Below are 13,601 nucleotides of genomic sequence, written 5' to 3'. Positions count from 1 at the left end.
AAGTGGTAAGGGCAATTGCGATTTTGATGTTAAGTTCGAACATTGTAGATTTATGGGTTTTGTAAATAATGTGATTGATTTTGGGTGTTTGGATGTGTATTTGTTTTAAAATTAAGGAGAAATAGAAAAACTCATTCTATATCAAATTTTATTCTACAATATTTCTCCAAAGTTTTTTTTTTTTTTTCTCATTACTTCAATTGAATAATTATAATGGATATGTGTGTGCAATTTATAATTGTTACTTTTTATGATGAACTCATTATATGTTAGGGTCATATTTTCTATGTATTGGTTTTTCCTTTGACAAAACGCACTTTACTTGTAATCGGGTAGATCTAAGTTGGGTTTAATTTATCAAGAAATGTGTTGTTCAAACATAACTTGTGGTATTATTAAAAACATGAAGATTGATCCAAGAAACGAGTGAAGAAAAACAATTTTATTAAAGCTCGACACTAGTCTCCACATTAACATCTATCAAGGTTTAATGAATAGGGTCCACAAATTTTGGTGATGGACGATTGGGATGATGATAGATATATAGTCCGTATGACTCGTTAATCGTGTTACCTATCATAATATCATGGGTGCAAGTTTAAAAATTGTAAGTTCGAGTAATATCACATATGATCTATCATGCATGCAAGTTCGAAAATTGTAAATTCAAGTAGTACTAGTATCATGTATTATTTGTTGTAAGTTCGAGTAGTATTACATAATATTTGTAAAGATCTCACACTAAGTATGATAAAGTTTAAGTGAGTCGAGTCCAGTGATTACACCTTGTTTTTTTTAAGCAAAAATTGTCCTCCAACACCTCCCTAATCAAGAACATCTAACTTTTCAACAATTAACTTTGTTTATGATCTATGTAAAATGTGCAATACTCCACAAAGTCAATTACAGTTTTGGGCTTGTGGGCTATAGGCCAGTTAAATTTGGTTGATCTCCTTGGAAAATATTTCCTGCCACATCTAATGCTCCTAATAACTTGTCATACCAAATAAGTTGAATCTTCCTTCCACGACAGTTAAAAAGATCAAATCTATCACAGTTAATATACATAATCCTCTATGATCAATGCAAGTTGCACAGGTGAGAAAGCACGTCACACTCTTATATAAATAACAATTTTTCATTTTGATTAACCAAACATTAGTTCTGTTTAACTAGCTAGTTTCTCTTTGGAGGAAAGCACATATCACACTTTGATTTCTCTATTTCAAGTGAAAAAAGAAAGAAGGATATGGATTCCACGGGAAGTGAAAACTGAAGGTTGCTTCCAATAACGTACCACCCCCCATAAGCAATAACTGGTAGTTGGTATATTGGGTCATTACCTAGAAATGCCACAACATTGTAATTAATATATAGTTAAACTACTCCAACCTTGACCCGAAAAAAGTAAAAGGAATACAGCTCTGGTTGAGGACTGAGGAGGGTTTGATCAAGTTTTCCATGAGTTATATTAAACTGGCAAAGATCAAGACAAGTCGTTCAAACGAAATGCAACAAATTAACACGTCTCTGGACTAGTGCTCGATGTGGGTCTCAACCTCAAAGCTTTAATATCAATTCATTATTCTCATTTTTTTTTCCCCTTGACGTAGGATTTATTACTCACAAGTGTCACAAGAAGTCATATCTACATTTGCAAATTACAAATTGTTGCATACTTTGTATTATTCATATATACATCTTCCCGCTGCCCCGCAAGTCAATATGCATGAGGCTTAGTTCTATTTTATTGGAGGGGTGGAAAAGTTGAAGGATAGAAAATAGGGAAGGGATAGAAAAGTGGGATGATAAAAGAGATTTTAGTTTCTCTCATTTGTGTTTGGTTGGGATGAAAAAGTGAAGAAATGAAAAAAATGAGTCTATATAAATTTACTCATTTTCCCAATTAAAACAAAAAAGTCACAAACATCTACACACACACACACACACAAAAAAAAATCACCCAAATTTATTAAAAAAGAAAAATCATGCCTAAAAAAATTTCAAGTCTAGTTAAATTCCAAAAAAATTAAATAAATAAATAAGAAAAGCAAAACCAATATCACATTCTGGGGAAAAAAAAAAGGTCCTTGTTATAAGAGGAGGAGGGGGTAGTTCAGCCATTGCTTGCAACTATTCATCTCCCCTTTATTTTCTTCTCAAAATTGGAGAGATATAATTTTGGTGGATAAAGGGAGAAAACACATAGGCCCCACTAATTGTTCATTTTTCCCTTCTCTCCAACCAAACACCCATAAAATCAATTTTCTCTCCACTATATTCTATCCTCTCTATTTCATCCCAACCAAACGGACCCTTAAGGTCAAGCAACACCTCCTCTTTGTTAATTTTTAGCCTGCTTGCGTGGAGAATCAATGTCATTTCAATGGTAATGGTATGTTTCATTGTCTCACAATCACTTAGTAAATTGTCTGTATAAATCAGTTATTGAAATTCTTAAAAAAGAAAAACAAAACATTTGGTGTGAAAGTATGGACATTATGTATACATCGAGAAACGTGAAACGTGAAACAACAATTTCCATTTTTGGCGAGCATAAGGGGGTGTTTGGCATTATTGTTTAAACAACAGTTTTCAGTGTTTAAATAACAATGACACTTTTGACACGTATTTCTAAAATACTTAAACACGTATTTCCACAACACTTAAAACTGAACAATAATACTTAAATACTACTACCAAACGTACCCTTATGTGGTTCAGTTCTTACTTTAACTTAGACATAAATAGTAAGCATCAAACTTATCTCCTAATTAAGATTAAACAATATCTCTTGGGCAAGTACTCAATGAGATACTTCAAATTAAATTGGCAAAAATACAATTTACACATAAAACTTTGATAAATTATCATATTAGTTCATTAACTTTCACACAATAAGTTTATTTAATCTTTCTCTCGATTGCCGTTAAAAAAACTTCGTCAACTTTCTTATAACAACATAGTTTTGCATTTATAACATTAAAAAAATTATTTAATGAATTAATATTTATTATATATTTAATTAAACAAATTTAAAAATAAAAATAAAAATAAAAACCCAATGATATGTGCGATTAATGTGGCAGCAGGTAGGCTGATGTGTTACACAAGGTTATGATATGGTAGAGCAAAGGTGACATGCACGTCTAGCTAATGTCTACTACTATTGTAGTCCTAGGGCTAAACTGTCATGTCTCAGTATTGACACGTGGCCACAAATTCATATGGTAGGCCTGTGAGATGTGTATCATGCACGGGGTGGATGAAATATGTTGCCGATTCCTGAAGAGGCCCAATAGTATGTGGCGGCATTTGAAGTGTGTAGGATCTCTGAAAGAAGGTTCTAATGGCACATACGGATGTTTGGAAGCTTTGATTGACACGATTATTTCTCTATTGAGTAGCTAGAATGGAGGAAGATCTTTCTAACAGTGGCTCATGCGCCGCCATGTGCCCCTAGACCTGAGAAAGGGAGGCTTGATTATGGTGGTTCGGTCTAATGACTTACCTTAATAGCCTATTTTTACAAGTAGAATACTTTGCTTGCACAACAAATCAAAATGGGCGTCGACCTTGACTTGGATAGAGTTTATTACAGTATGAATGCGCTTCCCCTAGTCCACATTCATTACAACGTCATATGAATGAAAAATTGTGCAAAATAACTGTAATTAAAATAAAAAATCGCTAAACTAATTAAAACATAGGACTTCTAGAAAGAAGGTATATATTTATTCGTTGCATATAGAAAAGTATAGATAGGTAGCTTCCTTAATTCTGAAGAATGTGTTACTGTACATTTCGTTGGAGGATTTTTCCAAGTCATGGTCATTAGGTAATGGAAAAGGTCTAAAGATGTAAATGGCAAATTTGTCAACTTTGACCCGGTAATGGAAAAGGACTAAAGATGTTGGTATGAAATTGCAGGAACACAGAGCTAGGAACATATAGCTCCCTATATATTGTGATATTCATGCATCTTTTCTACAAGGAAACATGGCGTTTGAGTTGATAAAGAGACGCCTCCTCAGTTTTCTTATACTTTCGACCCTATTTCTTGCATGGAGCTTGTTTGTCACCGGTAAGAGTATCACCCTTTTCTCTAATTTTACATTGTAATTGACATGTATATATCTAGAGGCTGTAGCTTTACATTTATGTTGTTTATTTCTGTGTGTACTCTGAGAGAGAGAGTATAGCATGTTCTCCCGGTATTCCTGTGTGGGTACTTAATGTGACTGATTCAGATTAACTTTGAAGCCTCAGGCCTGAAAATGGACATGGACTAATTTGTTTCCTAACGATCCAATCAATAGTAACATATAATGAATCAAACACTTTTAGCGACACCACTCCATCAATATCTGTTAAGGTTTGAACTCCCCTTCTAGATTTTTTAGTTTCACCTCCACTATAAGTTGATACTTGGCAATTGGGTGGAAAAGCCTTTGCAACCAAAAATATATTGTTTGCTTTACCTTCAAAACCTTCAAACAGTGGTAAAGCCAAAAAGTTTGAGTTAGAGGAGCCAAACTATTGTGTCAAGATATACTCAAATCACAAATATACATTACCCTAAAAAAATCCGCATATTATATTTATGTGTATGAAAATATAAATTTTAAATTTTTTTTATTCTAAAGTAAGTTATTTACATATACACAAAATTATCAACTTTAATATGTATATACATACACCTACACACAAGATCTTCTTTTTAAGAGAAATCTATAATCTTCTTAAACTCTAATAAGTTTACAAACATTGCATAATTGGGTATACAACATCAAAATATATAGAACCAAATATATATATATATATATATATATATATATATATATATATATATATAGTATCTTCCATCAAGGTCATGCTCAACAATAATACTTCACTTAATAAACTTCATCGGTTATTATTTTTATAGCAAAATTATTCATAATTTCCTTTTTGATATATAAATTGTTTGCAAAACTTCATCCATGTTTGACAAATCAAAATCATAATATTATAATCAAAGTCTCATATGAGCTTTTTTTTTTCTTGATGAAATCTTGAGGATATAAAATTTCAACCAAATTGCAGATATTATCAGTGTTGAATGATTTGAACGCATTAATAAAATTTGAAATTTAGCTAAAAATTGAGGGTTCCACTATTTACTTACAAAACTTACTACCTAATTATTTCATTCTATTGCAATTGTATATAAACTCTAAACTCTCATTTTTTTTTTTAGAATGATTACTAGATTAGTTGATTAATGCTTTGTTTTGGGGCCCAACTCCTTCCTCTTCTTTTTTTCATATAACCTTTAAATATTTATAAAATATAACTATATTGGTAAAATAATAATTTTGGAGGGGCCAAGGGCCCCCCAAGCATTCATTTGGCTCCGAGACTACCTTCAAATCATTTCTACTTCCGGTTGCACTGCATTTATGACCTTTTAAAACCATTTGCCTTTTCTTTTTCTTTTGTTTTTTTTTTCTTAATATGTTGTGGTAATTACATCAATGCAATGCTCAGGTGAAAAGACGGAGAAGTTAACTTTTACAAGAGATGGGAAAAATATATATGGAGCTGTCACTGCAAAACATAGGAAAGGCCAACCTTTCAACTTTGCAAAACTAGAGGAGCAGCCACCACCAATAGCGGAGCAACCACCACCACCGAGACTAACAAGGAGACGGCCCTCTGAACCACCACCACCATCTCCTACAGGACCTTCAGGGCCAAATCCGTAACAGGTGTTCCCTGTTATTTCATGTGTCAGACACTCTTAATGTCATCTATGAGGCCAATATATACCAATTCAACAACAACAAAAAAAACATGAGCCCAAAACTAGAATAAATAAAACTTACTTAATGTAAATGTCATTTCAGGGTGTGTATATGGATTGGATTGAAGGGTCTTTTTCAACCCAAACTGACCTTGTTGTATTGATAAATTTTAACATATCCTATCCCATCATATGTGTAGATTGGTGGATTGTGAATACATGTTTTATGTGCCTTGTAAATAGATTTTCATTAACTATTTAAGAAATGTTTTTAATAAATTATTACAATTCATATAATATGCATAAATCATATTCCAAATTTTCAAATTCATCAAAACTAGTTATCAAAATTCCAAAATTAATCAAACTAAAAAAATTAAAATAATTAAGGGTAATAAAATAGTCTTCTATATATGATGGATTAAGTTAGGTTTGATCAGTTGAAAACACCAATAACCCAAACGGGCTTGAAATCAAATTTTAAACTAATCCAACCCACGAAAAACCAACATGGGGAACTAGGTTGGGTCAATTTCGTCAAGCTTATTGGGTTTTTAGACCCTAGTTGATGGATTACCTAGTGAATTTGGCTAAGCTTTTATATTAGTCCAACTATGCCGAAATTCAGTTCAGAAGTAACACAATTAAATTATGGAAAGACATATAATATATGGTGTCAATCACATGAAATCAAATATAATGGAGATGGTGATATGGTGTTGAAGGGAAAACCAATGGAAAAACTATTCCAAAGGAAAAAATCACTACGGGCCCACGGGGAAACCTTCCCCAATGAAGTAAATCCACTATAGTGACAGAAGTTTTACATTTGGGGGAAAAACATTTGCCTAGACTCTACGAGCTATAGAAAACTTATGGCAAAAGCCTTTTACTGAACTAGAATATCTCCGAACTTTTCAACTATATGGACTGCTTCCATGGATAATGCACCCGTGATCATGAGAGCAGAACCTTTGGCCAACTTTAAGAACATTTTAAAGGTTTTTATCACAACAATACGTCTGTGGCAAGAGCTATAACTTCAGTACCAACTAATCTCCAAGACGCACTAAGATTTCTATAAATTGATTACATCTGAACATTGTTTGCCAACCTGGTCCTATAAACTCAACAAAGTTGATGGTTTAAATGCACACCCCTGCATTTAATTATTTTAGCAAAAGAGCCATGAATCTTCTTTGCATATGAAAGCAAATGGATTTTTTTTTTTCTTTTACTCCAATAAACCCTATTGAGATTCAGATTAATTAGCTCTTCTTTCTCTTAGAAATCCTAGGTAGAGGGTACGATCACGTGATCCAAACTTAGGTGGGGTGTGTAAATTACCCATAATAATAATAATAATAATAAATCAATCTGAATTCATCAGTTAACAATCTAGATTAATTAAGATGGAAAGTTTTTTTCCCCTTTATATTGGTTTAGATGTATATATGGCGATATATAAAACTACATCAATGCTTTTGTTTCCCTTTTTTTGGGTTTGTGAAGTTCTTAAAATATGCATTTTCCTTATCTTCTTTTTTAAATGAATTAAACATAATCATTAAAATAAAGAACCAAAATACAATAATTAAACCTCAGCAACAAGTTGCAAACACATGCCAGCAGCACCAGAACAAGCTGCTATTGGCCAAACGTACACAAAAGAACTAGAAACGAAGGGACAAAACAAAACCTATAAAACAAAACAATGAGCAAACCCTTAACCACAACTAACACTGACCAGCAAACTGAAACTACGTATTAGCCCTTGAAATTCAGCTGACATATGCCCTAATTAGCACACAAAGCTTTGTTTTGAAAAAATATATAAGGTAAAGTATATATTCGATTTTTATCTTTTACACCATATTTTAATTTGGTCTCTAATCTTTTAACGTCGTGTCAATTTATAGTGTCCCTACCATAATCTCTTAAATGAAAATTGATGACGTGACTAATGGTCAAAGTAAAATTTTAGGTTCTATTGATGTGGTAATAAATTTTTTTTTTTTTTTCTATTTGCCACGTCAACAATTTCTATTCAAAAGATAACAGCAGTGACTAAATTGACACGACATTGAAAGATTAAGGACCAAATTGACACAATTGAAATATTAATAACCAAATTGAAATATGGTGTAAAAGATATGGACTAAATACGTAGTTTATGAACACATATATATATACACACACATATGTTTGTTCTACCTTATTGTAGCATGTTGTTAGGATCATATTTTATGTAATTGGCTAATTCTTTGACAAAATGCACTTTACTTGTAATTCAGTAGATCTAAGTTGGGTTTAATATGCCTAAGTTGGCTAATCCTCTATGATCAATACAACTTGCACAGCTGAGAAAGCATATCATAATTTCATTTTGATTAACCAAACATTAGTTTTGTTCAACTAGCTAGCTAGTTTCTATTTGGAGGAAAGCACATATATATCACACTTGATTTCTCTATTTCAAGTGACAAAAGAAAGAAGCATATGGATTCCAATAAATATCGAGAAGTGAGAACTGATTAAGGTTGCTTTCCAATAACATACCACCCCCCATAAGCCATTACTGGTTGTTGCAGATATTGGGTCATTACCTAGAAATTAATGTCTCAGAATTGTAAAGTTAAACTATTTCAACCTTGACCCGGGAAAAGTAAAAGAAATACGGCTCTGATTGAGGACCGAGGAGGGTTTGATCAAGTTTTCCATATAGAGTTGTACTAAACAAATTGACACGTCTGGACTCTGTATTAGTACTTGATGTGGGAATCAAAGCTTTGATACGAGCTCATTATTCTCATTTCTTTTTTTTTCTTTTTTTTTTCCTTGACTTAGGATTTTAGATTTATTACTCACAAGTCACATCTACATGTACAAATTGCAAATTGTTACATCTTCCCACTGCACCCCAAGTCAATATGCATGAGGCTTTAGGTCAAGCAACACCTACTCTCTGGTAATTTTTACCCCTATTGAATGGAGAATGTTATTTCAGTGGTAACACTACGTTTAATTTTCTCACACTCACTTTGTAAATGGTCTATACACATCATATATTGTAATGAGTTAAATGTGAAATTCATTAAAAAAAAAAAATGAGACACTTGGTGTGGAAGTGTGGACATTGTGTATACGCAACAAGAACTATAAAACTACAATTTCCCTTTCTGACAAGCGTAAATATAAATGTGGTTCCATTCTTCCTTTAACTTAGACACAAATAGTAAGTATCAAACTTATCTCTTAAGATTAAACGATGTTCAAGCATAACGTCCGAAATCTCTTGTGCAACAATAACTGAATGAGATACCTCAAATTAATTTGGCAAAAATACAATTTACATCATAAAACTTTGATGAATTATCATTTTTGTCCGTTAGGTTTAAAAATTTTCATTTTAGTTTATTAACTTTCACAATGAGTTCATTTCATCTTTCTCTCCGTTACCGTTAAAAAAACTTCGTTAAGTTTCTTATCACAACATAGTTTTGCATTTATAACATTAAAAAATAATTTAATGAATTAATATTTATATATTTAATTAAACAATTTTTTTTATATAAAAAATCCAAGGAAGGTGTTGATCTTACGGTTGTGTGGCTTTTTTGGTGATGGCTGGACCACAACATAAACTTCTTGCGGCAATAAGAGTTTTAATAACAGTAGTGTTAGGTCGAGGAAGATGATGATAGTGGTGGAATGCCGAGTAAGACAAAGACTTCTCTTAGAACACACTTAAATATTAGAGTCGTAACTTTGATATCATGTTATAATAAGAGAGAAAAAGAGAGATGATTAAGTGGTTCGGCCTAATGAATTACCCTTAGTTATCCATTTTCACTATACTAAATATTTAATTATAATAAACCCAATGTGAGGTATTTTTAAGAGAACAAATTTTAGACAGACTATACACCAAACCGTGGTTACAAGATTTGTTGTACAAGTAGAATACTTTGCTTGCACAACAAGTCAGAATGAGTTTGCTGGACCTTGACTTGAATAGTTGAATGGAGCTTATTACAGTATGAATTCACTTCTGCTAGTCCACGTTACAACATTAATTATGAATAAAAAATTGTGCAAAATATATGTTATTAAAATCAAACATTGCTAAATTAAAGTATAGGACTTCTAGAAAGAAATAATATATTTATCTGTTGCATATAGAAAAGTATATATACGTAGCTTCCTTAATTAATTCTCAAGTATGTGTTACTATTCCTTCTCTCTTGTGAGTGTTTGTTTCTCAAAAAAGTGTGTTACTGTACACACATGACTATCCCTTTCCGGTTTGAACACAAAAGATATCCCTTTTCAAATTGAATTAGTAACTTATGTTGATTCCATTGTAGGATTTTTCTAAGTCATTACCTATAAATTTAATCGGATTGTAAATGACAAATTTGTTGACTTTGACCCGGTAATGGAAAGGGACTAAAGATGTTGGTATGAAACTGCATGAAAACAAAGGAACATAGCTTCCTATATGTTGTGATATTCATGCATCTTTTTCACAAGGAATCATGGAAAAGGACTAAAGATCTCGATAACGTTGCTAATGGCCAAAAAATAAAATAAAATAGTTTCTGTTGATGTGGCAACAAACTTTTTTTGTTTTTTTGGTTTGCTACGTCAGTAATTTTCATTCAAGAGATAATGACAGAGACTAAATTGATATAACACTGAAAAGTTAATAATCAAATTGACACTATGGTGTAAAGGATATATATAGGTACATATGTGTGATGTACCTTATTGTAGCATGTAATAATTTATATACTAATATTAGAGTGATGTTAAGAATTTTATAAATTTTATTACATAATTTTTACAAATTAATGTGTCTTTAATTACAAAAAAGTAATTTAAATATTTATTTATTATGTTTATGAAATTTATAAATTAATGGCTATCCACCCTAGCTAGTGCGTGGGGGTGTCCAGCCTTTAACCCAAGCATCATGGAGCATGCCAAAACTACACTCCACAAAGCCACAAAGGTGGATAAACCAAATAGAGATAACCAAATCCAACCTAGCAATTCTAATATAGAAAAAGTTTTTCTTTTCAAACTAGTTTAAAGAGAAATTCTTCAAACTCCTTCTATATATTGTTATTGGATGTAAATTTTAAAAATCTGGCCATTGAACTGCATGTTCTCATTTTACCCTTAGTGGTTGCAAAATTTCATGAAGATCAAAGAACAATAACTATATTATCAATCAAATGTTTAAATTTTAAGTTTTTTGTGGTCTTAAATTATGAATAAAAAAATAAGTTTATGCATCAAATAATGAATAACATTCAATTTGAATGAAATTTGACATATATATTAAGAACATAAAAAACATACAAATCAAGTGTTAAATTTTCAAAATTCAAATTTAATAAAAAATATATTCAGATTTTGAAAGATTTCTTTCCAAATTAATTTAAAAAGAAGTCTTCTCCTTCTAATAATTTATATTCAACCACTTCAATGCTACGCTCAGTTACAAGTTTGCTGTGTTAATACTAAGCTTGGTTGTTTTTTAAATCTACTAATCACATCCATTATTATGTCAATTTGTAAAAGTTATATAGTATAGTTTGTGATATCTTTAGTATTTTTCATGATATATAGTATAGCCTATGTTAGCGTTATGTGGAGTATATATTGCCTATTGGTCACCCACCTGAGATATCCTTCTCCCGGAAAATTTTGAAATCAGCCCAAAAAATTAGGGTTAGAATAATTTCAGAATTGAAGGCTATTTTCAATAACATATTACATATGTACAGCCCTCATAACTTCTTCTTTTTTTTCTAGGACAGCCCTCATAACTTGGGTTGGTAAATTGGCTGTCATTGGCCCTACTCTTGACTCAGAACAGGAACCACCTAATTTTTTGGGGTTAGTTGCACGTACCTCATGAACTGTATGAAGAGTTAAACTTAATTTAGTTAATGAAGAAATAAATCAGTAAAATAGTAGTTTTTATCTTGAATAGTAAATTTTACATCACATTTCTAAGTCTAGAGATTCAAAAAATTTCATAATTTTTTTCTACAATTGTCAAGATGATAAATTATTATTGATAGGTATAAACATGACAACAGTAGTAAGGACAAATATTTAATATAGAAAACTATTATACATTTACCAGCTCTAATTACAATAAAAAATCGAAAAAAGAAAATTGGTGTGTTTTTTTATAATCTGTTTAATATAGAAAAATGTGTATACCATTGTCAAGTAAGTGTGACGATACACACACGATTATCTTTTGATGTAAAGATAGCTATCTATCCCTTTCAATTCCAGCAGTAAATGTATCCCCTTCGAAATTTCCTTAGTAAGTCCTGTCCATTTCATTATGGTATTTTTCCAGGTCATAAGTCTTGAATTATAAATGCAATGGGATTGTAAAAAGACAATTTCGCCAACTTTGACCTGGTAAAGGAAAAAGAACATGGCTGCCTATATATTGTGAATTGTGATATTCACCCGTCTCTTCCATAAGGCAACATGATGTTTGAGGTGATCAAGAGACGCCTCCTCCTTAGTTTTCTTCTACTTACCAATTTAATTCTTGCATGGAGCTTGTTTGTGACAGGTAAGAGTAGTAGCACCCTTTTCTCTAATTTATTTTTAGTATATGACAATGTATATATGATATATCTCGAGGCTATAGCATCACATTTATGTTGTTTATTTCTGTGAATATGTGTATCAGCAAGAGAGAGAGAGTGTATCAAACATGTTCTCCTGGTTTTCCTGTATGATTATAGATTGCTCATATGTGACTAATTCAAATTAACATTGAAGCCTGAAGCCTCATAATAGATATTGGCTAATTTGTTTCCCAACCATCTAATCAACGATAACGTACATATAATAAACCAAACACTTTTAACCAGATCTATCAATATTTGCGCGAAGAATTGAACTTCCCCTTCTTGATATCAGTCTCACCTCCATAAGTTGATACTTTGCAAGTTGGTAGAAAAGCCTTATAACCAAAAATAACAAATGGAAAATGTGAATGCCAATGCCAAATTCTAATTCCAGTTATACACTTTGTTTATAATCTTTTAAACCCAATTGCTACTTCTTTTGTGCGAATATATATGTTGTGGTAATTACTTGAATGCAATATTCAGGTGAAAAGATGGAGAAGTTAACTAATGCAAGAGATGGGAATGAATTGTTTGTCACTGTAGAACATAGGAGAGGCCAACTTTTCAAGTTGGCAAGACTAGACCAGCAGCTACCCCCACTAGTTGACCAGCCGCCACCACTAGTTGACCAGCCACCACCACTAGTGGAACCACCGCCACCGCCACCGCCACCGCCACCGCCACCGCTAGTGGAAAACCCACTAATGACAAAACCAAGGAATAGACGTGTTGCACAACCACCACCGCCACCTCCAAAAGCGGCTTCCGGGCCAGGCCAATAAGAGGTGTTCCATTTTTTATATTCTATGAGAAACAAGAGAATTGTTCCTTCTAATGTCATGTGTTAGACATCTCTTATTTATTGTCATGAATATGTACTGCAAATATTTAAATAGAGTTTATTTATTGTAAAAACAAGTATAACAAATACTAAAGGCATGTATGGTAAACTGTAATAGACGCTGTAATGTAATAGTTATTCTTATGGTTTAGTTATTCTTTAGTTTGGTTATATTTTTATTACAAGGAATAGTCATTCCTTATAAATAGCTATTCTTCAAAATGAAGAATAACTATTCATCTTTAAAAAGTTGTATTAGTTAATCATTAATAAGTGCAATAATTTTTAAACTTGATATATT

At 31.8% G+C, this 13,601-nt stretch overlaps 1 protein-coding gene and 1 long non-coding RNA gene across 2 annotated transcripts; both read left to right on the top strand.

Annotated features, from left to right (window-relative positions):
- Nucleotides 1-3,947: 3,947 nt before the first annotated feature.
- On the top strand, nucleotides 3,948-5,871 carry LOC142632306 (uncharacterized). Its single transcript, XR_012843792.1, has 2 exons — nucleotides 3,948-4,084; nucleotides 5,530-5,871. It is a non-coding gene; the product is annotated as an uncharacterized LOC142632306 (long non-coding RNA).
- Nucleotides 5,872-12,258: 6,387 nt separating this feature from the next.
- LOC142631998 (uncharacterized) lies at nucleotides 12,259-13,462 on the top strand. Its single transcript, XM_075806417.1, has 2 exons — nucleotides 12,259-12,395; nucleotides 12,943-13,462. The coding sequence occupies exons 1-2, from the start codon at nucleotides 12,308-12,310 to the stop codon at nucleotides 13,239-13,241; spliced, it is 387 nt and encodes a 128-aa protein (XP_075662532.1). The 5' UTR covers nucleotides 12,259-12,307; the 3' UTR covers nucleotides 13,242-13,462.
- Nucleotides 13,463-13,601: the final 139 nt, after the last annotated feature.

The sequence above is a fragment of the Castanea sativa genome, chromosome 4 (assembly GCF_040712315.1).
Source record: "Castanea sativa cultivar Marrone di Chiusa Pesio chromosome 4, ASM4071231v1".
Lineage (NCBI taxonomy): Eukaryota > Viridiplantae > Streptophyta > Magnoliopsida > Fagales > Fagaceae > Castanea > Castanea sativa.
This window is presented reverse-complemented; position numbering and strand designations above follow the sequence as displayed.

Coding starts and splice junctions, on each gene's coding strand:
- LOC142631998 (XM_075806417.1), top strand. CDS start 12,308: ATGATGTTTGAGGTGATCAAGAGACGCCTCCTCCTTAGTTTTCTTCTA. Junction 12,396..12,942: donor ATGGAGCTTGTTTGTGACAG/GTAAGAGTAGTA, acceptor TGCAATATTCAG/GTGAAAAGATGGAGAAGTTA.